Below are 26,692 nucleotides of genomic sequence, written 5' to 3' on the forward strand. Positions count from 1 at the left end.
GAACACCAGTATCCCCTCTCCTTTGTGGTTTCTTAAATTACTAGTAAAATTTGAGATTGTGGAGGGGATAATTAAGGTGTTTATTTTTTTTTCTTTGAATCACCTACAAATGTAACTTCCCCAATTTAATTTGATTTCAGTGCATTTTTAAAACATTTTTTAGAAGGCCCTTTATAGAACCCTCCTACGCTGCTGGTAGAATTACAAATTGTTAAATTTATAGATTATAAATTGTTACAGCCAGTATGGAAAACAGTGTGGAGGTTCTTCAAAACATTAAAAATAGGGCTAGCTTGTGATCCAGTAATCCCACCTCTGGGAATTTATCAGAAGGATATAAAAACACTAATTTCAAAAAGATACGTGCACCCTTATGTTAACTGCAGCATTATTTACAGTAGTCAAGATATGGAAAAATACTAAGTGTTCATCAATAGATGAATGGACACAGAAGATAATACACACATACATATAACAACACATTACTCGTATGGGTCAACTATAAGACCCTCACTTCTCACTTAGTAGACTGAATGGTTCTGGCACATCCATTTTTTTTTGTAATTATTCAAAAACTAGCTTGATCCAGATTTTAATTCTTAACAAATTAAAAAAGGAGAACTCAGAAAAGTAAAGCTCTGCCTAGGTTAGAAACCTCTCCCAGTTGCACTTCTCACCAAACTTGCAATCCTGGGCAAATTACTTAAATCTATGTATTGGGTTCATCCACTGTGCAGCAAAGATCACTTTAATGCCGCCCTCGTGATGATGCAAGCATGAAATTATTGCAAACGGCACACAGTGCCTGACACATGCTAAGTGCTCACTAAATATTCCTTGGAGCTATTTCAGTGAACATTGTCACAACTGCTGTGGCAACCTGCAGTCTCAGACCCTGACAAAACTAAGTTGTTGTTTCGTGGTGATCTATTTCAGATTTTCTGCAGAACTGAAAGTCTAAATTCGAAATGTGCAATCTCCTTTTATGCACAGATCAGGACTTGTATGGATACAATTGTCTCTAGAGTTGATGACAAGCATGATTTAAATATCTGCAAACTGTTAGTGACACCACAGGCAGAATGCACATTGCTGCCACAGCAGAATCAACTAGAATCATACTACGCAGAGAGAGGGGAAAGGAGTGATGACTTCAAGTATTCTTTGTAAATCAAGGCACTTAACAGAAAATGACATCGCTGTTTCTTAGCTGATGCTGAATCCCTTCTCACTATTCCTTTGGATTCAGTAGTATTAAGTCTAAATCTTTGCTGAAACATAGAATTTGTCCAAGTACCAGTTGAGGTTCAGTGTACTTGCATATATCTGAGATTGACTGAAAGCACTTAAGTAGAAAGAGATTTACTTTCTCAAGAAAGGCTTTGGGACAGGCAGGCCGGCACTGGAGCATTAGTTCTGCCATAGCACCCTTCTTCCAGGCCCTATTATCTTTCTGCTTCGTCTCACTTAACAAGAGGCTTTGCTCCAGTGGTTTCCATCAGCTGCTGCATTTCTGAACCACTTCTGCATTAGAGGCAGCAAAAAAAGGAAAATGGCAGTGGCTGACATATGTGTGCCAGCTACATCATTTAGTCAGGAGACCTGTACCTTTCCTGGAAGCTCTCCCCTTATGCTGGACTCCCCTTACATCATAACAGCCAGAATTTAGTCCCAAGGCCACTCCTAGGTGAAAGGGAGTGATGGAAGCTGAATGCCTAGCTCTGCATGCTGTCACCCTCATCAAAACTGCATTATCTCAGTAACACCAAAGGGAAAGCTACCTGTTAGTTAAATACCTTACAGCGTCTACCTAAAGGTAATAAACCTGATCCTGTTATTTGTACCACATGCCATATTTTTGCATATATTCAGCAAGGCTGACAGCAAGCTAACTGTCCCAGATCAGCAAATGCCTTATCTCTCAAGATTGCAACACTACCCTCGAATTATTGCCCCTATTCCCGGTTGGTCTCATTCCCTTAAAGCCTTTATAGTGGAGGTCAGCACTCTTCTGTAAAAGGCAGCAGAAGAAATATTTTGCACTTTGTGAATCAGTCTTTATGGCAACTTACTCCTCTGCCACAGAAGTACCCAGAGTACCAGAGACAAGACTAAATGAATGGGAATGATTGTGCTCCAGAAAAAAACACTATTTATAAAAACAAATAGAAGCTGGATTTGTCTCCCTGCCACTGTTGGCTGGTCCCTGCTCTACATTATTCCTAACTTGGTATTTCTAAAATTAGAGTCCATGTAAGTATTATCTATTCTTCAGCACCCACTGTAAAGTGAGTTTCTCTTCTCACTTTCAGGTCACATTCTACAATTCACATTACAATGTGCACAGATGCTATTATCACGATTTTAATGCATTTGTTTTTCCACAATACTGACTTCACACACATTACAATTTCCAATGTTCAGCCAATAGCTTGCCATTGTCTTTCAATAGAATCTTGCTTTTGCCATGCTTTTTTTTTTCTCTACTACTTTTAGTATTAACTACTTCTCCTTCAACCATACTCATCTCAGTAAAAATCTTGGGAATACTAGCTGATTCCCATTTGTATCTTCCGTTCCACGCCCTAGATAAGGATTTGGAAATATCCTGACTTAGCCCTTTGTCCTCAAACCACAGCCTTTTCTGCAACAGTTTCTTTGTGCTGCACGATTCCTAGACTGCACAGCATCCTTTAGCACCCTCAAATGCGCCCATTTACAATGAGCTCTGTTCGTACAAAGACACATATACACATACTCACAATTTCAGAGTACATTGCTGATAGCATTTTTCCTGACCTTGCCATTGTCTTTGACTCTGATTTCTCGTAAACTATTTTCTACTATTTTCTCAAGTAAGGTACAGAAATTATACAGAAATGGCACAGAAATTCTAGATAAGGTACAGAAATGATATAGTTTCTGGCTTCTTTTTCAAATAATTTTGAACTTGAGAGATGAATCATGTTTTGGCATAGGCTATAAATGGTATTCAGATGTCAACCACAGCCCAGTATTTTAAGTGATAAATATGGTGATGGCAGTATATAATTTTTCTTAGTAGGAAATTTTTAAAAACCTAAAAATTTGTAAATTTTTTTATTTTACATAGGTTTTACAAATTTTGTCAAGATTTACTTAGATTTGTTTTTTATGTATTAATCCATTCTTGGAACTCAGAAAATCTAATAAACTTGTATATTTTTTTTTTCATAATTCTTTTCTTTTAAGATTATTTATTTATTTATTTTTGGAGAAGGAAGGGAAGGAGAGAGAGAGAGAAAGAGAGAGAGAGAGACAGAGAGAGAGAGAGAGAGAGAGAGAAAGCCCCCCAGGGCACAAGCCCGAGGTTGCTGGGGGCTGTGGCCTGCAACCTTGGCATGTGCCCTGACTGGGAATCGAACCTGCAATGCCTGGTTCACAGCCTGCGCTCAATCCACTGAGCTACGCCAGCCAGGGCTTAAACTTGTATATTCTTCACCTAAGGAAATATTATGCTTCCTCTCCTTCATCTGGTGTATTTTGATCTCTAGGAACACACTGTGCTCACACAATAATCCTAATAAAGAGACCTTCCAAGTCTCATCTTTTTCCCACAGTTCCCCTATTTTTGTATTTTTGCTTTCTGATTTTTATCGACTTCTTCCCATCTGGTATATTCTCAAGTTCCAGAACAATAATTTTCTACTATTTGGGTCTTATCAGTGACTGTTCATGCCTCAATCCATACAGCGGTTTATTTTTGTTTACTTACAGAAATTCTGGCTTTGAGTTACACAGAATTCTGTGCACTGTCCTTAAAACACTAGTTCTCTTATTTCCCACTCCTCATTATACTGTCTTTCTTAGTAATATCTATTCTATTTTAACTGTGTCTAGTGCATTGACATTTTAGCATGTTTTGTTTTGTTTTGTTTTGTTTTACTGTGCTTTTTGGGGTCTTCTGTCACCCTTGGTAGGGTCTTACCAGTGGTTTTCTCACAAGTCATAGAGCTCTTAGCTTTTGTCAGACAAAAGGACGTTGGCAGACAGGCTGTCCGTCCTTGACAAAGTATGTGGAGGAATCCTGTTTAGACTTTCCACATGACTCTCACCTGCCAAGGTTAAGAGTGTTGAGCTCTTCAGTTTCCCTTAGAGATCAATGAGCCTGAGGGACTCTGGGCCTCTCCCAGGTTCCCTGAGGCTGGATCCTGTTCTGCGCTCTTCTCTGGTCTAGGGGGAGCCAGTTTGGCAACTGCATTCCCCACTGAGACTCCGATTAAAAAGGAAAACTTAGTCTCTCTTCCCAACCTGATTCTGCAACAGCTTCAGGAGCTCTCTGCCTAGCTCAAGGAAACAGTAAAATGGGCAGGAGTTGGGAAGGGAAGAAATTACAATCTTCCATTGAAAAACCCCTATGCTCAAGAGATGGAGGATATTAATGGAACTTACTGTAACAATCATTTCACAGTATTTGTAAGTCAAGTCATTATGCTATGCATCTTAAACTTATACAGAATTGTATGTCAAGAAATCTCAGTAAAACTGGAAACATCTCCCAAGTTGAAAAAAATAAGCTTACGTATGCATTTAATACACAGTGATTTTATTGATTATTATAATAACCTTACTTTAAAATAACATTCATATATATGCAGTAAACATGAGGTAAACATACCTACCTGAAACCTGTCCATTGTTTTTGTCCACACTGTGTCTAATGTACATATTTTGGAAATAATCTTTACTCAAATAATATGTTCTAAATCTAAGTGTTAAGTGTTATTAGTAGTCAAAAATTATTATGACAGCTGAACTTTAATTATATTTAGGAAATAAAATGAGACACCTAGACCACAGAAATCTGTGAGTAGTGGGAAAAAGCCAGATCTTCAGGGGGACCAGAGACCTAGATTGTAATTTATTAACTGGACTGTAAGCTTTTCATTCAGAAGAACTGGAGTTAATTTTTTCTTGGCCAATTAAATTACTAAATATATGAATTTAGAAAAGTTACTTTAGTGCTGTATGTCAGTTTGCATATTTTAAAAGTGGTCTTCAAAATACTTCACAGGGTTATTTTATATTTAGATATATATAAGGTGTATAAGTGTTTAAGACTATATGTAAAGTTTTATTAATTAATGTAGCTATTGTACTGTTAATATTGAGCAATGCTATTATAACTGAGTGATAAATTACAAGCTTAAACTACACGGCAAAACCATTCCAATGTTATGTTTTCTTTCCCCGCCTATATAAATTGTCACTTTAAATGTGTTGGTATGTTCTTAACACTATACTAAAAAAAGTTACATGATCAAAAAAACATGTCAATTAATCAATAATTGCAAGTATTACAAGTTCTGATAGTGTTTTCTTGAGAGAAGACCATTACTTACACTCACACATTCATAAATTAATTTTAATAAATATTATAGTAACTAGAACCAATAGTTTTCAATTCTTTAGGCCACAAGGAAGTATTAAAATATTTTGAAAAGCTTTAGAGTTTCTACACCCACACACAAATTACTATTGGTGTTCAAAGATTATTTCTGGATCCTCAAAAATACACTAAGTCGAAGTAGAAAAATGATGCTCCTTACCCATATCCGACATCTCAGGCACAGTCACAATATACGGTCCATCTATGAACTTTGGAGCATTGTCATTGATATCTTGCACTTTGATGATGAACTCGGACTCCGGTTCAAGAGGCTTGTTTGTCCGTCTGTCAATAGCCTGGGCATGGAGCACATAGTGGGTCTTCTGCTCTCTGTCTAGGCTTTTTGTTGAGTGGATGTCACCTGTGGTATCATCAATGATAAATATGGTCCCTGCACCTTCTCCAGTGAGGATGTACTTGACAGACCCATCGCCTTTGTCAGAATTGGAGTGCAGCTGTAAATACAAATGGAATAATTTGTCATGCATTCTAGTCAAACCTACATGGTATTCTCTGAAAACCATCTATCAGTAATTTAATACTTAGTTTAATTATGACATTTTCCCACAATATCTTGTGAGTTACTATAATCATTTATTTTTCTGATTAATAGCAAGTTCCACTTGCTATTAATATGGATTTTTATTATGATCTAAAAGATACCCACTTATTGATTTAAGATAAATTAATATACTTATACAACAAAAGCAATAACCCTTGCTTTTACTCCACTAAATCAACATTTTAATACCCACATAGAATATAATTGGGAAAATAAATTACCAGTAAATTAGTTGGAAGAATACTGTTTCCATACATATAGAAAAAATAATTTTTGTTTGTTTTATTTAAATTTGTTTGGTATTCCATTTTAAACCTAAAATTATGGAAACTATGATTGTAAAATTGAGATTAAAGTCGGTTATTAAAATTACCATGAAAGATTCATGCTTGTCATAGGGACATTGATTTTAATTAAAATATTTTCTAGATAAATTGTTCAGTTTGAATTAAAAATCATGGTACAATATTTTTTTCTTTAAAGATTGTAAAAATTTAACTCAAACTTTCAATAGTAGTAAAGATTTAATCAACAAGTAGGCTCTGATTTTAATTGAGATACACTAGTAATGTTTCACTCAATAAAGTTAAAATGATTGAATATTCTTTAAGAGGAAATTAATTAGTTAAGTAATATTTTAGTAGAGAAGAGGTTTTCTTTCATTTTCTTTTTACTTTTTAAAAATATTTTATTTATTTATTTTTAGACAGAAGGGAAGAGAGGGAGAAAGAGAGGGAGAGAAACATCAATGTGTGGTTGCCTCTCATGCTCCTCACACCAGGGAACCTGGCCCACAACCCAGGCATGTGCCCTGACTGGGAATCAAACCAGTGAGTCTCTGCTTCACAGTCCAGTATGCAATCCACTGAGCCACAGCAGTCAGCACAAGAAGGGGTTTTCAATAAGAATGATAAATAACATTAAGAAAATTTAACCTATTTTTTGTCATTTACACATAAGTAAATGCTTTCAATTGTGTATAGTTCATACTTATTATTCCACTATAACTTGTAACATCAAAATTTAGTTAAATGTATCCATGAGTGCCACTGCTACATTTCCAGCTGGGAATGGCTGTAGTATTTTCTCAAATCACAACCATATCCTTGCAGAATTGTTTCTCCAAAGAGATTTAAACAGTTGTCCTTTATATGAAGCCTTTTTGGCCACATAATCTCTATTACTTATTTTTCTCATTTCTGACACTTCAAAACATTGGGGAAAAAAACCCGTTCACACAACATTTGGGTTTCTTGCCATAGTGAAGTGAAAATTTTCAAGGTTTATTTTAACATTTCTGAACTTTCAGAAGACATTATTTAAAAAGATAAAATGTAGAATAAAAAGACAATACAACATGAGGGAAGGACAACTTTTTAGGAAAATAAAGCCAACTAAAACAAAAATGACAGTACATCAGAAAGAATTTTGCTTCTTTTTGCAAACAAAACATAAACAGGGACAAAATTTGGATGAGAATCGCTCAGCAAGATTGAGCAAATTAAATCATTTTGTAACTGCTTTTTGGGGACTTTTATAAAAAGAAAGAAAATAGTTTAGCAAACTGTGAACTCATAATTTTCAAAGATTCACACTTCACTAGTAAATTAACTACTAAGAGAACATTGAGGAGTGAGCTGCACAAAGACAGTTATACACATATATGAAAATGTGTTTGTTTCTTTATGTCTCTTGACATCATTTTATCACCTAAAAGAAAAGACTAATCATTTCATCAATAGGCAGACTATTTCATATTCTCTAACTTTGTGTCAATTCATGACTAAAACATAGCAGAGGAAAGTGACAAATCATTGCACAAACATATTCAGAACCTTTTCTGAAACATTCTTATTATTAAAGTAATAAGAAATTAGATATATATTAGCTATTTTTATACTATATGTAAATTATAAATCAGAATGTTATTAACATAACTAATCAAAAATGCTTTGAGGGAAAAGTGATATACTTTCTAACAACTAAATTCAGAAAGAAATAACAATGGTTACCAGTGACTCACCTTCAGGATAAATTTGTTTACTTTTCTGTTTTTAGTGAAGTTAACCTAACATTTAGTTTTGCATTAAATGTTCATACAATAAAGATATGTTTATATTTAAAGCAGAAAGGGCTTATCTATGTAGACTGAAACAGAGGTACTTAAAATAAATAGTAAAGTTGTCAATCTAAAGTATCTATTGTAAAGGTTATGTACTCTATGCCATATATATGTGTATATATATATATAAATTTAATAAGTAATTCTAATAGTTATATATATATAACTTCAATAAGTATAATAAGAAGAAAATTCCAATAATTTTATTTCTTTAGATTTTAAAACTTGGGTCTGTTTTCATATTTATATTCAGAATAAATAAATTACTTAATCTAATTGCTTCAGAAATTATTTCTAATTTGAAAATAGATGTTCAATACAATAAGTTAATTGTAATTTAGTACTTATATTGTTGGCTAACACAGTAAAAGTTACATTAAAATATTATAAAAATGTATTTGGATTATATTAGTTGTTGATAAGACTCAGGTTAAGTGTTTGAATAATCATTTAGATAATTTTTAGATGACCATTTCACTAATGGATTGTTTAAACTCTCAGCTGTTCTGTTTGAATCTTGAAATGATTAGTTCCATGTAACACCAATGGGAAACTACCACAGGGACAATTTAGTCAATTGATTAATAGTTTATATGATTATGATGATAAGTACTGTATTTTGCTGTGTATAATGTGCACTCTTTTGCCCAAAATTTTTGAGGGAAAAATAAGGATGTATATTACACATGTGTACTATTAATTCTCTATATAAATATTTTAAATTATTTTGTTTATGCTTATGCAATAAAATGTAATGTTAGAAAGCAATCATGATATCCATATGCAAAATATTACCCTGGAAAATGATAATCAGTTTTGTTTCTAAATACAAATAAATGAAAAATAATAATTAAAAAATTAAATGAAAGGTTTTTTCCTGAAAGTTTGGGACAAAAACATGGGTGTGCATTATGTACAGGAATGCATTATACAGGGTAAAATGCAGTATCTGTAAAGCAACAAAGTGATGTACTTTCAGGATTACTTCCTGTCTACCATGCCTGTTCCCAAATACTCAGTTCTTTCTCAACATAGAGTCTGAGACAGAGGTGAAGCCTGAGAGAAACGTTGGCTATGTTTTCTTGTTTGGCTTAATAAGTGGGTCTTAAGCTCTGTGAAGAGTCCATGTTTTGTATTAGATTTTGTAAGGCAAGAAATGATGGATGAGTGAGTTGAATGAGTGAACAAATGAATAATAAATGAGTGAGCAGTAATGGTAGTATCGCAGATAAAAAATTTAAAAGATGGGGAGAAGTCTTTTCTTTTTGGAGGGAATAAGGAGAGAGAATTTATTTGCTTAGCTGTCTAACTTTTTCTTTGCCATTAGTCAATGTTTCATCCAAATCTGAAAGAAGAAGGCACAAACTCTGGCCATGCAGTAGGTTGGCCTGGCTGGGCACAGTCAAGGGTACAAGGTTTGGCATTCTCATGGCAAGGGACTGGCTGTCTCCTGACAGAGGACAGAGAAGACCCCAGCAAACCCGTTCAGTATGGCTGCTTCAGAATTGGGCCAAAATACAGATAATTGGAAAACAGTGTGTATATCCTTGAATTAAACAGCAATAAGACACCAAATGAAAAGGGCTGAAAGTAGAGCACGTGCAGTGGTGTTACCCCAGATACACATATGGTACTGATTTAGTAACCAGTCAAGTATTGCATCGTGAGTTTAACTAGCTACTATATTATTCAAGAGATTTTCATTATTTTACATTGACTTAGGTGAAAATATTTAAAATATTATGTTGATATTAGTCATTTGTAATGAACCCTTTTTAACAGACAGTTTAGAATGGCTACTGAGACAGTAGAGGCAGGCACTTATCATAATCTACAGTGGTGGGAATATAGTGAGAGCTGTGAGACTGTGCAACATGACTGATATTTTTGTACTGAAGGACAGATGTTAGAGTGCTGCAAAGCAAGAGTAGATAATCTCTGCATAACAGATCACATATTCACGTGAGGTCAATTACCTGCTCTTTAGAGAGCAGAAAAGGTTAGGAGAATGATGGGATAATGAAAAGAAAATGTAGTCACCCAAGTAAAGCAAAACGACTATTTCTCTGACATTACTTTAATAAATTGACTTTCTTAGTGTTAACTAGTAACCTATGGCACTTAGGAAGCTAGTGCAACTCACATGAATTCCCTTTAAAAACTAGTTCTTCATCTTGTACCGCATTAGGATCAGGACCCACAGATTTAGAGCTTTCAGTCTAATGGAGAATTCCTCACCAAGATGATATTCCATCTCTTGGGAAACAATAATTTTAAAAGGTTAAGAAAATGGTGGTAGAGCAATTAATTTCAGAAGTTGCTTTTAGCTAGGACTTCAAGCTATGCTAAAAAGATAGCTCATTGACTTAAATCTATATTATGGGCTCCATAATTTATGTACATTTTTAAGAGTAGGAATTTATGTTGACCACATTCCAGTGGAGGCCATACATAAATTCAGAAATATAGTATAGTATTCCTACTATTATCATTTTCTCCAACACATAAAATACAAGTGATTCAAGGTAAGAGAACCAGGAGGATTATAAGATGACGTCATTAAAATTTATATATTCTTCATTCCAGAATGTGTTATATTTTAGTTGAACTATAAGCAGATAGAACAAAATTCAACTGAACTATTAATAAGCAATGATGTGAAGAAAAAAACATATCAAATAATAACAGTACCATGGCCACTAAAACATTGATTTTGTCATGCTAAAAAAGACATGAATAAGCATGCATTTTAAATTTGAACAATTAATATGTAAAAGCTTATGGTAGAATAGTATCAAAAAAACAATTTGACCACAAAGTTTATGTTAATCAATTAAAAGGTTAGGACACTACCTAAGTTAAGGGTGGGTCTAAGTAATAATGCAGTTGTCTAACTAAAAACATCAGAGGTCTTTGCAAAAGTCTGTTGAATTTTAGTGTTTAGCTTTTAACTTCTTTATGAGTATTTCCACAATATCTTGTAACTGAGGAGAAAGAGGGAAAGAGGAGCGAGAGGCAACACTTGCCTGACTTTGTTATCCTCTGAATCCCGGATTAGGAATACGAGCATGCTTGTTTCTGTTACATGCCGCTGAGTTGTTCCAAACTATGGCAGCCCTATGAATGAGTGATGTCCACAAAGTCTTGTTTGCAATAGCTCTGCTCAGCTCCTCTGGACTTATGCCTATTTTGGAATCAACCACCGCTTATTTGCACTTCCTATTTTTCTTCCGCCTTCTGTTTTTCTCAGCCTTATTTTCCTTCACAAAGAACCCAGCCCTCTTTCTCATCTGCTGCCCACAGTTGAACAGCTTCAGTTCTGTCATTTTTGCCTCCAGTGATTTTTCGATGTTTCAGGCTTAATTTGCTCTAGGACTCACTTGTTTGTCTTTCATGGTTGTCCAAGGAATCTGTAGAGCTCTCTTCCAACACTGTATTTCAAATGAATCATAATTTTTCCCTTTCAGCTTTGATCACTGTCAAACTTTTGCATGGATACATAGTAACTGAGAGTACAAGGGTGCAGATGATCTTAGACTTGGCCTCTGACAGTGTGAGATGAAAAGTGAAGTATCTCTCGTTTGAAGTTTTCATAACCCAAACACATTACCTTTGCTTGAGAGAGCCCCACCAGGTGTAGCACGTATTTGGGCACTAGAGGAGGCAATCAATAGTTGAGAAATCACTACTAATTGTTGAGAAACCTCAGAAAGAGACCAATCAATTGAGATTAGAGTGATTTATAATAGGAACAAGAATACCTATTCTCTATAAAAATTAATGTCTGCTTTTATCTCCCAACCAGGGCCTAATTGAGAAAAAGGGACCTCTGGCAGCTACTTTTAAAGAAAAAAATCTCAAGAGTGTACTAAACATTGCTGCAATTCCAGATAAATACTGGCCTAAGCCATTGCCCACATATTAAGGTGTATTATGATTTCATCCCCACGAAAACTCTGCTACTGCTATTTGTTTTAGCCTCTTTTTTTTTTTCAACTAAGAAAGGAGTAATTATATATAGAAGGGAGAGGGAGGGAAGATGAGGAAAGAATTGAATGGCTTCCATTCTTTTGGAAATCCATCTGATAATAAAATGGAAGATGATCATTTGATCCCACAATCGCTTTTAAAAGTCTATTTATCTAAAAACAATTTATTTGGAGCACCCACCATATCCCATTGTTGGAGCTCAATACTTGGGTACATCACAGAACGAAAGTCCCCTGCCCTGGTTGAGCCTACATTTAGTCCAATGGGGAGCAGCAAACAGTAAGCAGAAAACAATAATGAAAAAGAACAAATTAAGAAGACTGTACATTCCAGATGTTAAAACTTACTATGAAGCTACAATGATCCACATGGATTTGGGGTGAAGATCAATGGACTAGAAATAAAAGTTCAGAAATAAATCGTACTTTTATTGCCAATTGATTTCAAAATGTTCTAAGAAAATGTGATGGAAGAAGGAATAACTTCTCAATAAAATTAGAATAGACCACAGAGTATTCATATGGATCCCAAGCTGGCTTGATAAACAAAATTAACTCACAATGGATTAACTCATATCTAAATAAATGACTTAAAACTAGAAAATTCTAAGAAAAAACACAGGTGTAAGTCTTTGTAATATTAGGATAGGTAATATTCTGTAGTTTTGACACCAAACACAAGCAGCCAAAATAATTCTTAAGTTGAATTTAAACTCTTGTGCTTCAAAATATATGTTCAATAAAGTGAAAAAATTTAAAGTGGGAGAAAATATTTACAAATCACATATTTGATAAGGGCCTAGTATCTAGAATTTATAAATATACATACAACTCAACAATAAGATAAAGAGTAGCCCAACTGAAAATGAACAAGGAATAGAATTCATACTTATCAAAAGAAGATATAAGAATAACCAATAAGTAAATCTAACGAATAAGTAAATCAAAAGGTAACCAACAACACCATCAGCCATTAGTAAAATACAAACCAATACCACAAGGTGCCATACCCACAGGAATGGCTAATTTTTTAATAGAAAACACAAAGTGAATTTCATCAAAATTTCTAATACAACAATAATTTAATGTAGCAATATAATTTAATAGGAACACATTTTTTTTTAAATTCTAGGAAAAATGGCTGACGAATCCCTAAAGTTCCAACAGAAGGACCTCAGCTGGGAAAACTAGTCAGGTGCAAATATATCCTGACTTTCATGTTTTTTGGTTTTTGTTTTTTTAAAGAATGATACAGTCTGCAGAAAATAAAAAGAGGGGGAATTATATTTTTCTCAGGTTTTGTGAAATAATCAAGTGATTTACACAATGGACCTGACTGGATTTAAAAGTTTCTGTGGACCATTGACTGCTTTTCATTTCAAATGTTGTCCTTCTTGAATACATATTGGTTTCCCTCTATCTTACCACGTGTGTCGTGGGCAAATAACACATCTGCAGCTATGCAGGACTACAGACCAAGAACTATTTTCAAGGATACATGTTTATGTCAAAAGACCTATATTTAGAGGGCCTCATCCACACCTTGTAATGCAGCATTAATTTTACTTTACAGGAAAAAATAGATGTTGTTGGTGTAAAATGCATTAAGGGAAAATAATTCTGGATTATCCCATCATGCCCAATATAATCAAGTGTTCTTATAAGAGAAAAAGAGAGACAGGACAGTCAGGGAAAATGTATGACTATAGAAGCATAGGTGACAGGGAATAAGGAAAAGAAGGATGGAGGGGGAAAGAGAAAAAGGATTTGATAGATTAGATTTGAAAATTTTATGCAGTTTGCTTTAAAGATTGAAGAATTGGCTACAGCCAAGAAAAGCAGGCAGTTTCTAGAAGCTGGAAACAAAACTCTATCCCCGCTAGAGCCTCCAAAATGAATGCAGTCAAGTTTACACCTTGATTTTAAGACATGGGAATGCCAGAACTGTTCATGAATTTGTGCTATTTAAGCCACTAAGTGTGTGGTAATGTGTTATAGCAACACTAGGAAAATGACATAATTGCATATATCATACATCCTGCTAAAAGCTTAACACATAGTGTCTTACATTAATTCTATGAGGTAAACATTATTAATATTGTCCCTATATATTTTAAATGGACAAAGTGAACATTGTTTTTAGTTAATTTTACTAAGGTAAAAAGCTATTAAGTAATAAAAGTTGGATTGGAATCCCTCTAAGTTTAATTTGGGAGCCTGGAAACATAGGTACTTTAGCCAAATACCTTATTGTGTACATTTAAACACAGTTATTGAAAAGTTTAAATGTGCAAAAGTTTAAATGTACTGTAGGTACATTTTCACATCTTCTGTAATAGTAATACATTAAATCACCAAACTTGTTTAAGATTAAACATTATATTTCTTTTCATAAATACCAGCAATTGTACAATAGTTGTTATATTTCCTGATATTCATGTTCAAAAGTTTGTATAATTCATATTGATATTATTTATACACATGATTGTAAAATAGAAATAAATAACTACTGCATCTGTTTCATATTTTAGCAGCTACATATTAAATGTGTACTAAGCACCAAGGACCAGATAATATATAATAAGCCAAATTCAAGGACAACAAAAAATGACATTCATGCTTAAATTCTAGACCCTACAGGAATAAAAAAAAAAAAAGATGAGATCAGGAGAAGCTAGGGAGAGTTCAGGTTCTTGAGTGGCATTGCAAAGAATGTAAAGGTTTTATTGAAAAAAAGAAAAAAAAATGTATGCAATGAGACAGAGGGAGAGAAAGAGACAGAGATAGAGAGATGGAGAGACAGAGAGACAGAGGGAGAGACAGTGAGCATAAAAATGACCGAAGCAGAATTGAATTGTAGAAATATAAAACAATGTGAAATTTAAATCAGAAAGGGAAAGACTATAAAAAACCTGACAAGAGGCTACACCAAAAATAAAAATAAAAATGTTTTACTTGCAACTCAATAACACACAGAAAAAATTAAAATAAAAAATAAACGAAAGAAGCTAGACAAAATAAAGTACATTCTGCATGATGCCATTTGTACAAACAGTAACAAATGGAAGGTATCCACAGGACAACAAGCAAATGAATAGGTGTCTGGAGTGGTGGTAGCGAGCAGGGGGGAAAGTACCCCACGTGGCATGAGCAAACTTTTGAGGTACTGAACATCTTGATCTTCTTGATTGTGCATACATGTAACAAATTTTATAAAACTTCAAGCTTTAAATGTGTGGATTTTATTATATTCAATTTACATTTATAAAGCGAAAGAGAAAAACAAGCACCCATGGCACCATATACAACTCACATTTAAGAAAAAAAATATAGCTTATAACTTAATAAACACCCATTCATTCTTTTATTTAATTGGTTATCATTGGCCTTTTCTTTCATTTATTTAATTATATCTTTAATAACTCTTATTTTTACTTATTTATTAAATTATATATTTATTAATTAAGTGAAAAATAATATTGAGTGTCCACTCTGTAGTCTTCTATGTTCTGAGTATGTTGCATTGAACAAAAGAGACAATCTAGCCTCAAATAATCTTCATACTTATGGATAAACATAAATAAGGATACTTACTTTCTACAAGTTCTAGCAAGTATAATACTAGCAAGTATTTTGAGTAACTGCTATTCTGTACTCTGCAATAAATATTATCAAATCATTGTTATTAATGGTTGCACCTATATGAGACTAATTTTGCATGGAAACCTCTGCTTTTACTCTGTACCAGCCTTAAAGCTGAGCTCAGGAAACTTTCTCTGTTAAAAAAATCACCTCTCATTAATGGAGAAAGTCAAACTCACAAGCAATTCTGGATGGAAAACCGAAAGACACGGTGGACATTGCAAAAGACAAACAAAGAACCAATTGTGACCCAGTTTTCATACATTTCTCAGGGACTCTAGAGCCAAACAGGTTCATCTCAATTACTGGCATCTCCTTCCTGGTCACGGGTGTGTAAGGAAAGAACCCAGCTCCTCTTTCTTTCCTGGGTCCTGCAAATGTCCCTCCTCCTTCCATGGGCCTTACGCTGTCTTCCACTGGCTGGGAAGCAAAATTTTGTCACTGTATACACAAAAGATGTTCTCACTGTGGCTAGGAATAAAATATGGTGTCCATGTTTATAATAAAATTATAGATGTACTTTAATGATTAATATTTTGAGGCAGTTACTATACAGGCAGTTATTAATAGAGGGGAAACTAAGCTATAGAAAATTAATCTCAAACATGTAAGACATAAAATTAAATGCTAACATAGATTCAAATAAAAGATTCTAAAATATCAAAATCCATCATCTTTTATAAGAGAATATTACTAAGTGGAAGTTGAATACCCTTAGCTATTTAATATAAATATAAAGCCACTGTACATTATATTTTTCTTTTTATCTAATATGGAAAAAATAATGTCAGAAAGATGAAGAAAATTTATTAAGGTCATTGTTTTAACTAGAGAATAAATTACTGTAACAAATGGATAGTGATAAAGTACAATATAAGCTAAATTCTGTCTCTCATTGAATCCATGGGTAATATATTACCAGCAAGGCAGTTCTGCCATCTTCAATGAACAGCTTTCCCAGTTGGGTCCAGATTTTCATTCTTGCTTTTGCCATGTCCCAAACAAGGGAGAAAATAGAGAAACTAGAAAGCAGGCATTCAGTTTCCTTATAAAGGGACTAATATTCATAGCGTATGAATGCTGTGAATATTAATTACAGTAACATGAAACATGTTAAAATGTAATCATGGGCACATATGCTATAAAGAATCCAGGATAGAGTATTTTGGGCTGGTAAGGGAATGTTTACATCACTCAAATGTACAGCAGAGGATTAAATATTACAGTACAGCTAGCACGTTAAGCTTATAGTCATATAACCAGTGATGTGTGACTCATAGAAGTCAATGCTTGTTTGATTTAAAAACTCAAGTTCTTTTTGCCTCACAATATGGCACAGACTAAAAAAAAAGTCCATTTCTTTCTGCATAACATGTCAAATACAGGTGTTTTCATACAATGATTTTATATATATATAACCTTCTTAGCTTAACAAACTCTTAAATGAGACCTTCTTAGCTACTTATCAACTTATGGGATGAAAATAAAGCAGTGTCTATTTAGTCCTGTATACTGATCTCTGTCTGTGGAAGAATGTTGGGACTTGGTATTTGGCATTTGAAAACAAGCTCAGAAGGGTACATTCCCTGTCTGCCTCCCTGCCTTAACCAGAAAACCTAAGATTCCCTCTGAATCCTCTGTTCCCCAAAATGGGAAACTTGTATAGTGGAAATGTAAATCAGCAGAAATTAGTTTCTGTAGTTACCAAGCTAGGAAGATAAAGGAGCAGAGAAAGGAACAGATTACAAATCCCTAGTGGTTCAAAATAATAATAATATGCCCTGGCGGGTGCAGTTCAATAGATTGAGCTCCAACCTGCAAAGCAAAGGGTCTCTGGTTCTGGTCCCAGTCAAGGCACATGCCTGAATTGCGGGCCAGGTCCCCAGAAGGGGGCACATGAGAGGCAACTACTCACTGATGTTTCCCCCCTCCCTTTCTGCTAATGGGTACAGAATTTCTTTTTGGAATAAATACAATGTTATAAAATTGATTGTGATGATAGATGCAAATCTCTGTGAATATACTAAAGAAATTAAATTATGCATTGTAAATTGGTGAATTACATAGTATGTGAGTTTTATTTCAATAAGCTGTTAAAAATACTTTGGGAACATATATGGTAATTTTATTTCTTTGATGGCATGTTTCACAGCTATGAAATTGAAGAATAACTTAATGTAACTTAATAACTTTAATTCTAGTTAAATTAAATAATGTGAGCAGCCCTGGCTGATGTGGCTCAATGGATTGAGTGCTGGCTTGCGAACCAAAGGGTTGCTGGTTTAATTCCTAGCCAGGGCACATGCCTGGGTTTCAGGCCACGTACCCAGCAGAGGGTGCGTGAGAAGCAACCACACATTGATGTTTCTCTCCTTCTCTTTCTCCCTACTTTCCCCTCTCTCTAAAAATAAATAAATTAAAAATTTAAAAAATAAACAAAATAATAATAATAGCAATCTTCTACGTAATTCTCAATATATAATTTTGGTTATTCTTTTTTAACCATTTATTGAAGTTAACCAAATTTTCATGTACCACTTTCACTTTCATAAACACAGAAGATGTTCATCATATTACTGAATATAGTTTTCAAAACCAAACTCACCTACTTTATTAGGTCTTGAGCTTAATTGTATAAAAATAATATCTATGTGTTTTCTTGTCAAGAAAAAGTGACAATGAATCCTTCTTAGGCCAGCATTTTTCCTAATATAATTTTCTTATTCTTTGTAAATAAATAGAGTATCTCTTTTCACAAGCTCTTTTTATTCTGATTTTATCTCTATATTGAATTATGTTGTCACTATCTTCTAAATTTTTTCACAAAATATTTAAATATATCTTTTTAGTTTTATAATTAAAAAAAACTTTATCTTGGCAATCCTTTACATTGTTTCTACATACATTTTTATTTGTTTGTTTTTTCATGGTTATCTAATCTCCCAAATAGCAGAACATAGCAGTCTGATTTATGTTGACTCTTCATTTCAGCTTCAATAAATTCCCTGAAGAGTAAAAGGATTTTCCATCACCAGCTGCAAATTCACTAGAGAAAAAATTTACTAACTTTTCTTTTTAGTTTTACTGTAATCTTTCTTTCTTTGATATTTTTTTTATGTGGCAACACATTCTAGATTGTTAATGATGCTTCCTTATTTAAAATATGGGTTGCAGTTACTCTCAAGTCACATATTTTTTTTTGTAGGCAATATTTCACATTGATTTAAATTTGTAATGTTGATAGACTAAAAAAAAAGCTATTTTGTTACTGTATCTTGATTTAAGAGTGTCCAGTGTATCTGGGACATGGGATCAGGTAGCATCTAAAAATTTTTTTTATTGTTGTTCAAGTACAGTTGTCCCCATTTCCGCTCCCTCCATTACTCTCCCCTGCCCTACCCACCCCCCACATCTCCCATTCAATCCTCCTCCATTGTCTTTGTCCATGGGTCCTTTACACATGTTCCTTGACTTGACCCTTCCCCTCTTTCCTCCATTATCCCCCTCCCCAAGTCACTATTTTTTTTAAAGATTTTATTTATTTATTTTAGAGAGGGAAGGGAGGAAGATAGAGAGAGAGAGAGAGAGGAACATCAATGTGTGGTTGCTGGCAGTCATGGCCTGCAACCCAGGCATGTACCCTGGCTGGGAATCGAACCTGCGACACTTTGGTTCACAGCCCGAGCTCAATCCACTGAGCTACACCAGCCAGGTCCCAAGTCACTATTTTTACTGGCTTTGGACAAAGGACTGGTCAGGAGACTGTGACGGCACAGCTGAAAGAATGGGCACTTCCTGACAGATAACAATGCTACGAGTGATCAAATCCGGTGTGCTGAGTGTTTTAGTTATTGAAGTATGTAAAATTAAATTGGGAAAATCATCATTTAAAATGCCTTTGGAATAAAAAATCACAAATAAATATGTTATTGAGAGTAACATAAAAGAAAAATATTTGAAATGTACATATGACCATAAAAATAACTGCATTAACTCTTAAAGATGATATTGGAAAATAGAAATATATGTGTACCTAGGGAATGTTCTTGAATAATTAATTATGATTATCATAAAAGGCATGATAACAAAAAGACCAATATTCTCTGAAAACAGGCTTTATGTGTCATAGGTATTGATGTATACATTTTAAAAATTGTTAGATTATTTATCTTTTTTATATAAAATTAGATTTTACTGAAGCCACTTTAAGTTAAGTTGCCTTACAAAGTAAGGAATGACTGCCATGATTTGATATCTGTCATGTTTTTTCTTTCTGTACATTAGTTTCCAGCATATAAATCAACACTCAAAATAGACTAGGTCCAGAGAGAACTGTAGGTGAGAATGAAAAGGTGATGAGAACAGAGTACAAAAAAATGGTGGCAACCCCTCGTTTTATATGAAAAGCAAGATGCAGCATAGTTTTTCACCTTCGTGATTTTTTTTTGCTACATTCTGCATTTTTTTGCTTCATCTAAGGCAACCTTCATTACCATGCTACGTCTCTACTATCTAGTGAAAATATTTTCTTTTGCTTTTAATCATTTAAACTCTTTTCTACAAAGGAAATATATATTCTGAATTTAAAAATCTATTATCAATTTAAGCATTACATTAGCATTGCACATATTAATGCCAAAATAAAAGAGTACACGTTTCCATGGCACTGAGTGGAAAGACAGGTAGACTTCCATGTGGTGTAGTCTAAGTTCATGGGTTGTGATGAAGAGAGAAGCCACTGCAAACTCATGTGAGGAAAAAGCTGTGTCATCAAGGATAAACTACACCAAACAGAGGCAACATAGCAAGATGACAATCAAGAGTCTACTTCTCATGGCAGAATTTTTGAATTTTCATGAGCATACATATACTTACTGGCCCTGTGCTCTGGAATAAGTTAGTTTACTTAATGTCCTTGTGACTCAGTTTCCTCCACTGTAAAATGAGGTTAACATTATCCCTAACTTCTAGATGCTGATGGGTTGGGCTTTTATTTCTAATGACACAAATCAGTTTTATTCCAGTTCTGGTGAATACTCTGCATGGAAATGTCATCCTAAACCATCCTAAACCTTCAGACCTTACCAGTATCATTTCCAAGGAATAGATGTTTTACATTGTATTGTCTGTGGCTAGCCATATGTAGCAATAATTGCTCATAAAAAATAATTTCACTATATGCTTTTCTGCTTTTGGAAATAGCTTAGAATGTTGAGTAGCCTAAGACATTTAAATGTGACATCTGGTTCACAAATGTAAAATGTGTTAAATGAAAGTTTTTGCTGCTCTAATCTACATTAACTTTGTTGCTGCCTAATTATTAGGGATAAATCCTGATAAAACCCTTTTTGAAAGGTTTGGCTGGTTTCTGCATCCAAATTATGAACTAATCAGCTGTATGTCTGCATGGGACATGAAGACAGGATGCAGCAGCAGAAAGAACGCAATGCTGAGCATCTCATAGCTTCTGTTCACGTCCAGGTCCCACCATTCGTTACTAAGGAACACTGAGGGAAGTCTCTTTACCTCCCTGAGATGAGTTCAGTAAAGAGCTATGGACATGGAAATGATGGATTAGACAAAATACAATCATGAAAGACATAAAGTAACATGTATAAGACTAATATATGCACATATTAATATATTAGTTGTGCTAGACTGTCAGAGCAGCAATAGCGAAGGAAAGAGAAAAACATAATTAGATTCTAATTAATCGCTTCTCACAGTAACCTGTGTGAACTGGCTGTTGCTCTTTCCAAACTTAATAACATTTCAAGTAGGAATTCCTAGATGATAAAGCCAAACAGGTCTTCTTCCAACAAAGCTCATTCGCCTGGTGGGGCTACGTGCAGGTCTGTCATTTCTGCTGTCCTCTCTCTGCCACTTTGCACAGGTTATAGCAATAGTTCTGCTTCATTTCTTAGAGGCTGTTATGAATAGCCCTCTGTCTCCATGTATCATGACTGCCTTGGCACAGTAATATAATGTCAGAACGTTAGCACAAACAATCAAATCCCACTTGAAGTTTATAAGACAAGAAAACATTAACTGGGAGAATTTGAGAATGATAAGAGTTCTTTGCAGTAATGTGCCTTTTGTGCATTTTAAATTATGTATACGCTACTAACATTAAAATGCTCTGTGTTATTTATCAAGTGTCTAGTTTTTGCCAGATACAATCCAGTTTCCATTATATACAAAAATCCTACCGGTAGCCATTATTTTCTTCCTTTAATAGATGAGTAAAAACCTATCTTTAAAATTCTATTTACTTATTTTTTTTTAAGAGAGGGAAGGGAGGGAGAAAGAGAGAGAGAGAAAAAAACATCCATGTGCGGTTGCTGGGGGTTATGGCCTGCAACCCAGGCATGTACCCTGACTGGGAATCGAACCTGCAACACTTTGGTTCGCAGCCCGTGCTCAATCCACTGAGCTACGTCAGCCAGGGCCTAGTAAAAACCTATCTTATATGTTTTATACTTAAACTTATCTTAAAACTTATATTTCTGAGTTTTATAGTCCAACAATTAATGTATTCATTCAACATTTGTTAAAATCATTGTAATCATGGAATATGTACCATGATCATTGTGCATTGTTTTGAGCAAATGTATGCTTTTAAAAAAGGAATATCCTGTGTCTTCTAAAATCAACAATATAGTTACTGGAGAAAAATATACACAAAAACTAAATTTAAAAGAATGTAAAATTTGTGAAAGTGTAAGAATATTTCCAAAATTCATAGTCCAGATCAATAGGAAACATCTACAAAAGTTTTTTGTTTTTGTTGTTTTTTTTTCATCTCTGGAATCCAAGAATGCCTCTTAATGAACGATCTGATGAATGAACTCAGGTGAGCACAAAGATAGGTGTAATAAAAATTCACATATTTAAGGGATCATGTGGATTGTAATGAATAAGCATTTTAGATTTAGTGATGTTTTTATAATTATTCAGCATTAATCACAAAATAATAGAGCTGATTTAAAATATCTTACATTTTAGCATTTCATGAGTGTATTTAACCTGAGGGGAAAAGAAGAATTAAATTAGGATTAAATGGTTTCTAAGTAAGAGTTAAAGAAAAATCACCATTTGTTCAATAAATTTGATCAAAGTGGATCATATAAAGTTAACATCCTTTAAAGAGCTAAACATCTGGCATATAGTAGATAATGCTATAATGTAAACAAGTGAATGTTTTAATCTTGGGTGACAGAGTAAATCCATATTTACTGGGCAAGATGGAGGACAACTAAGTCCAACATTAAACTTGGAAGCAGCAGTAGGAATACTCCTTTGGAAAAAAGATGCAGCCAAAATGTCTGAAATTGAGAGTTCACTAAGAGAGTAGTGGGGAATAAAATCTTACCTCAACTTTCCCATATAATTATTAAAATTGTTGTTATGATACAGAATAACCTGAATGTCAAAAGTGAGGAATATCATTCTCTCTCTACAGCAGTCACCTTTTTTAAAAAATATTTTATTTATTTTTTTTTAGAGAGGGAAGGGAGAGAGATAGAGAGAGAAACATCAATGCGCGGTTGCTGGGGGTCATGGCCTGCAACCCAGGTATGTACCCTGGCTGGGAATCGAACCTGCGACATTTTGGTTTGCAGCCCACACTCAATCCACTGAGCTATGCCAGCCAGGGCTAGCAGTCACCTTTTTATCAAAGGCAGAGAGTAGAATTGTTGTTGTAGAGAGTATAATGGGGAGATATTGGTCAAGAGTACAAAGATTCAGTTGTGCAAGAAGAATAAGTCCTAGAGATCTGCCATGTGGTAAACTGCTCATGGTTAACAACATTGTATTTTGTACTTAAAAGTTTGCCTGGCTGGTGTGGCTTAGTGCTTGAGTACCGGCCAGCTAATCAAAAGGTCACTAGTTTGATTCCCAGTCAGGACACATGCTTGGATTGGGGGCCAGGTTCCCAGGAGGCGACACACAAGGGGCAACCACACATTAATGCTTCTCTCCCTCTCTTTCTGACTCCCTGCCCCTCTCTAAAAATAAATAAATATATTTTTTAAAAGTTTGCAAAGAGGGTAGATATTTTCAAGTGCTCTTATCACACACACAAAAATAAACTTAAAACAAAGGAAACTTCTGTAGCTGATGGATATGTTGATGGCATTGATCATGGAAATGATTTCACACAGGTATATATGTGCAGATATTTATATGCATATCACACCTCAGTAAAGTGGTTTAAAGCACAATAAGAGTACAAATGAAGATTTTTATGCCAATACCTAACAAATTAATAAAATATCAAAACATATAAAACTGACAAAATGATCTAAACACATAAATTTTATGTATATGACATTCTATAATAAGCAAAAAAAGACAGAAGTCAGGTGTTTCAGAAGAGGGAGGAAAATGATGATATCTGGGAGGTTAGAAGTGCTCTCTATCAGTGCTGGCCAACTGAAAAATCTGCTGAGTCACATATGCAGTTTAAATTTCCCCATTGACTATATTAAGGGGTATGAAAAAAACAAGTAAGCTTTCTTTTAATAATATATCCACTTAACCTATTATACATACAGTATTAGTTTTCCTATAATCAAAATTAAAAGTATTATTAGGAAGACATGTTACATTGCTTTTACACTGATATAGCTTTTATACTATAGAAAATCCCAATCTAAACTGGCAACACTTCAAATGCTCAGAAGCCACTTGCTATGGTATTGAACAATGAAGCCATATACCGTGTTTAAGGGGGTGGTGACTAAGGTGTAACATCCATTAAAATTCATTGACCTGTTTTCTTAAGTATGACTGTTATTAAATACTAACCATGTATCAATAATCAATAAATGAATAAAATACTGTGATGTTTGGTATCAAAACACCAGAAAGAAAATTGCATAGTTGAATGGAATAAAGATTTGTATATAATTTGATACATAAATATGAGAGAATTTAAACTACAATTAAAATAAAATCACAAATCAGAGAGAAAAGTATCAAAGATGTGATATGTTAAAATTGTTAGCAAAATCATTGTTACTTCCTTAGAAAAATAAAGTGGAAATTCTTCATGCAATACCCACAAAATCCCATTGGACTAAAACTTTCAGTATAAAAAACTTATTAATATAGCTCCATATCAATAACAACAAAATATATAATTATCAAATCATTACATTATACATCTAAAATGAATGTAATATCATGGCAATTAAAAAGATTAAATGGCCAGGGTATAAAGAAGAAGAAAGTATACGTCCTTACACAATTTTGTACCTGGTCAGGGTGCATGTGATTAAGCCCGCTGGAAAGGCTTATGTACTTGGCAGTAGGTAGAGAAAAGCAAGCCATACACATCTTTCAAGCCAGCAATGCTATTCTTACAAAGTCATTTACAGCACAATTGAACTAAAACGTACTTGCCTCCATGTGTCTTGTTTTTTTGGGTTTTTTTTTTTTGGTAATTTTGAAAATAATCATTTATATTTCCAATTGCTTCTTTCACTTTAGATCTTAAAAGTGGTTCTGGACCTAAATGGAACCACACGTCTGTGTGTAGCTTGGACCTTCGGTTTCTACCTTGTGTCTTATCAACAGTTTCAACTGCGGGAGTCCTTGTCCTTTCGCTGTAGCATGTACATTCTCATCACCCTTTAACTTCAGTAATTGAAAAGAGAGGAATAACTACATTTTCTGTGGAGCAAAAAATACTTTATCTCCATTAGAACATATAAGTCTTCCAATACCCTTACAAAGGATATCACTACACATTATAGAGATAAGTTAGGGCGGACAAAATGTGAAATGACTTGCCAACAACAGCTAGTAAGCAGTTCGTGTGTAGGAGACATGACTTCAAAACCTGCACTGTTTTATTGTTAGTTTTTTAAAATATTTTTTTATTGTTTAAGTACAGCCGTCTCCATTTTCTCCCCACCACTCCCCCTCACCCCAGCCATTCCTACCTCCCATTTTCAACCCTAATTGTCTCAGGTCATATATAATCCTTGCTATATTAAAAGTGTCAAATGAAAAGTAAACTTAAGTCAAAGTTGGTCAAACTCCTAGGTTTATCGGGAGATTTATTACAATATTCTATACAGTAATGGGTCATTAAAACAAATAAAATGTTAAATAATAGATAACTAGTAAGATAAAGTATGATATATTTGAAAACAAAATACTATAAAGCAACTGAGAATGCTATTGCAGCAATTATTTATTAATGAAAATTTTATTACATAATTTTTCAAATGTAAAAAAACTAGAAGTAATTTGGGTAGAAATGATGATATATTTTATATATGTATAAGTAATCAAATTTAACAAATTAATAAAGTATATAATACATAACCATATATTGTAGGATCTGTTCAGAAAGTATCCAGCCATGTGCTATGAAAAATAGAACCATTTATTGGAGACGATGCAAGAAACATTGTACATAGGACAATGACACCTCAGTCCCTTTCAAAGTAGGCACCTTGGGACCTCACACAGTTCTCCCAGTTGACATCTGTGGTCCTGTTGTATTTTCCGGAATCTCATCGATGATCTGAAATCTCTTCCCTTTCAAAGGTGATTTCAGTTTTGGGAAAAGCCAGAAGTCACAGGGCACCAAATCTGTGCTGCAGGGGTGCTGAGTCACCTCGGTAATTTCATGTTTCAACACAAAACTCTTCACAAGACGTGATGCATGAGCAAGCATGTTGTTGTGATAAAGCCTCCAATCAACAGTTACCCATAGCTATGGCCTTCTGAATCATCTGAATAGTTTCCTTGGAGGAATGTTCAAGTTTATCGCACAGTTAGGTGAAGATTAGTTGCTCTACTCACTTGATCATTTTGAATGAGATAGTTACACAGTACACATGCTCACTCAATGGTGTCCACCACCCCCACTGACTAGTACAGTGAAGACATCGCTGTTCAGGCATGTATATTCCAGTCCATTCTCCTCAGTT

General features: G+C 34.2%; 1 protein-coding gene across 7 annotated transcripts in view; it reads right to left on the reverse strand.

The window, feature by feature from the left end:
- Positions 1–26,692, reverse strand: part of CDH18 (cadherin 18) — an 811,828-nt gene that overhangs the window by 186,084 nt on the left and 599,052 nt on the right. For all 7 annotated transcript variants that reach the window (XM_045847887.1, XM_045847888.1, XM_045847889.1 and 4 more), the window contains one exon: positions 5,589–5,883. In XM_045847887.1, coding sequence (XP_045703843.1) covers positions 5,589–5,883 — 295 coding nt within the window. The remainder of the gene's footprint in view (positions 1–5,588; positions 5,884–26,692) is intronic.

The sequence above is a fragment of the Phyllostomus hastatus genome, unplaced genomic scaffold (genome assembly GCF_019186645.2).
Source record: "Phyllostomus hastatus isolate PE091 unplaced genomic scaffold, TTU_PhHast_1.1 phas_contig_58, whole genome shotgun sequence".
Taxonomy (NCBI): domain Eukaryota; kingdom Metazoa; phylum Chordata; class Mammalia; order Chiroptera; family Phyllostomidae; genus Phyllostomus; species Phyllostomus hastatus.